This window comes from Leishmania donovani, chromosome 36 (genome assembly GCF_000227135.1).
Source record: "Leishmania donovani BPK282A1 complete genome, chromosome 36".
In the NCBI taxonomy this organism is placed as follows: Eukaryota; Euglenozoa; class Kinetoplastea; order Trypanosomatida; family Trypanosomatidae; genus Leishmania; species Leishmania donovani.
Window position 1 is genome coordinate 1475295 of NC_018263.1, and position 2224 is coordinate 1477518.

The 2224-nt window shown below is 59.1% G+C and overlaps 1 protein-coding gene across 1 annotated transcript; it reads left to right on the forward strand.

Moving 5' to 3' along the window:
* Positions 1 to 131: 131 nt before the first annotated feature.
* LDBPK_364000 (aminomethyltransferase, mitochondrial precursor, putative) lies at positions 132 to 1265 on the forward strand (the record flags this gene model as incomplete). The annotated part of the gene is made up of 1 exon (XM_003865466.1): positions 132 to 1265. One exon carries the CDS (start codon positions 132 to 134, stop codon positions 1263 to 1265), a length of 1134 nt encoding a protein of 377 aa, XP_003865514.1.
* Positions 1266 to 2224: the final 959 nt, after the last annotated feature.

Below are 2224 nucleotides of genomic sequence, written 5' to 3' on the forward strand. Positions count from 1 at the left end.
CCACAGAGCTCAAAACATTTCTATTCGCCTCGACCATCCGCAATCATCCGTTTCTTCTCTAGACAGGCACACACAAACGCACACACGCCACAGCAAGCCTCCCACCCTCTCACTCCTTTCCCGCGGCAGCCATGAGCGCCTCCCTCAAGAAGACGGCACTCCACAGCTTCCATCTCGCTCAGCAAGCGAAGATGGATGCATTCGCGGGCTATCACATGCCCATTTCCTATGGCAGGTTTGGTGTGCTGAAGGAGCACTTGTACACTCGCCAGGTCGCCGGCATATTTGACGTATCGCACATGGGTCAGTATGAGGTTCGCGGCGCGGACCGTGAGAAGTTCATGGAGCACGTCACCCCGGTGGACCTCCAGCGCACCCGGGCCGGACAAGGGGCGCTGACTATGCTGACGAACGCGCAAGGAGGCATCAAAGACGACTGCATCGTGACGAGGATGGCCGACCATCTGTTCCTTGTGCTGAACGCTGGGTGTAAGGAGAAGGATGTGGCGCACATGGAGCGTGTGCTGCGTGAGGGCGCGATGAAGGGTGCGGATGTGCAGCTTGTGCCGCTGGATCGCTCGCTTATCGCGCTGCAGGGCCCGCAGGCCGCCGCGATCCTCTCCGAGTTCATGGATGACGTGCCGGACATGGGCTTCATGCAGTGCCGCCAGAGGGTGAGCATCAAGGGCATGGAGGTGCAGGTGACGCGGTGCGGCTACACGGGCGAGGACGGCTTCGAAATGTCTGTGTCGAACACGGACATTGTAGCGTTTGTGGAGCTCCTCATGTCGAGGAAGGCAGAAATGATCGGCCTGGGTGCTCGCGACAGCCTTCGTCTGGAGGCGGGGTTGAACCTGTACGGTCACGAGCTGACCGAGGATATCAACCCTGTGGCGGCTCGCTTCATGTGGGCGATTTCGAAGCGCCGAATGGCGGAGGGCGGCTTCATTGGCTACGAGCCGATTAAGTACTTCCGGGACAACGCTAGCAAGGGCGCTGTGCCGCGGCTGCGAGTGGGCCTCGTTTCCACTGGTCCGGTTGCTCGTGAGAAGACTGTCATCGAGGTGGGTGGGAAGCCGGTGGGCGAGGTGACCAGTGGCTGTCCGTCTCCGTGCTTGAAAAAGAACATCGCCATCGGCTACCTCGACCGTAAGCTGGCCAAGGATGGCGCGAAGGTGGACCTGGTTGTGCGGGGCCGCCGCGTGGCTGCTGAGGTGGTCACTCCGCCGTTCGTGCCTACCCGGTACTACCGCAAGCCCAAATGAAACGGCCGTGCTCCGACAAATACAGGCTACGTAACCGATGTAACGTCGAATGACCGAGGAAAGTAAATGCGACGCAGGGAGCCTGGAGGAAGAAGGCGAGAGAGCTGTGTATACGGACGGTACACCCTCTCGCCTCCGCTACAGCCCGTATCATCTCTGACCTGACTCCACGTTTCTTGCACACCCAGTTTTCGACTCCCTGCCCTTCGGAAGCCGCCTCGTGCGCTTTTCCTATCTTCATCAAGGCCGTAAAGCGCCTCTTGCCTTTTCCTGAATACCGACGCCTGTCTATATGTGTGTATATGTTTGGGTGTGGAGCGGCGTTTCGCTTCTTCTCTGCTGCCAGATCTTTATCGAAGAAGGACTGATACAATGCCGTGTAACGTCGCAGCTGTATGTGAGGGGAGTTGACATCGTCGGGTCTCGTTTCCCACGTGCGCTTCCGTCCTGCTTGTACGTGTTCGTGCGTGTGTCACCGACAAGCGCACACTCGTACAGACGCAATACCAACACGACTGTTTCTCGGGATGCACGCCATCCTTGCATGTGAACGCGTTTGCGCACGTGCCGATTGTGAACCGTTTCGTCCACCATACTGGTGTGTGACACCGCTGTGGACATTGATTTTTTTTTTTCGCGCGCTTGGTTTCCTTTACAGACACACCCTTCCGTGCGTAGTATCTCGGGGCCCAGCGCACCCCCTCCCCCGCTCTTTGTGGGAGGAAGTCAAGCAGCCCCCTCCCCTTTCGATCCCCTGCGAAGTGCCGAGCCACTTCTCGTGGTGAAAGGGCCAAGCACCTACGGCGAGGGGAAGTCAGTGCAATTCATCGCTACTGGCGCCGGCAGTCAGGTCCTGGATGGCGTTGCGTTGGAGCGGCCCGCGGCAGCCAATATGCTCGGGCCATTCATGTGACAGGCGAGGTGGCATCGTGATTCCGACGCATCCCACCCGGCCCTCA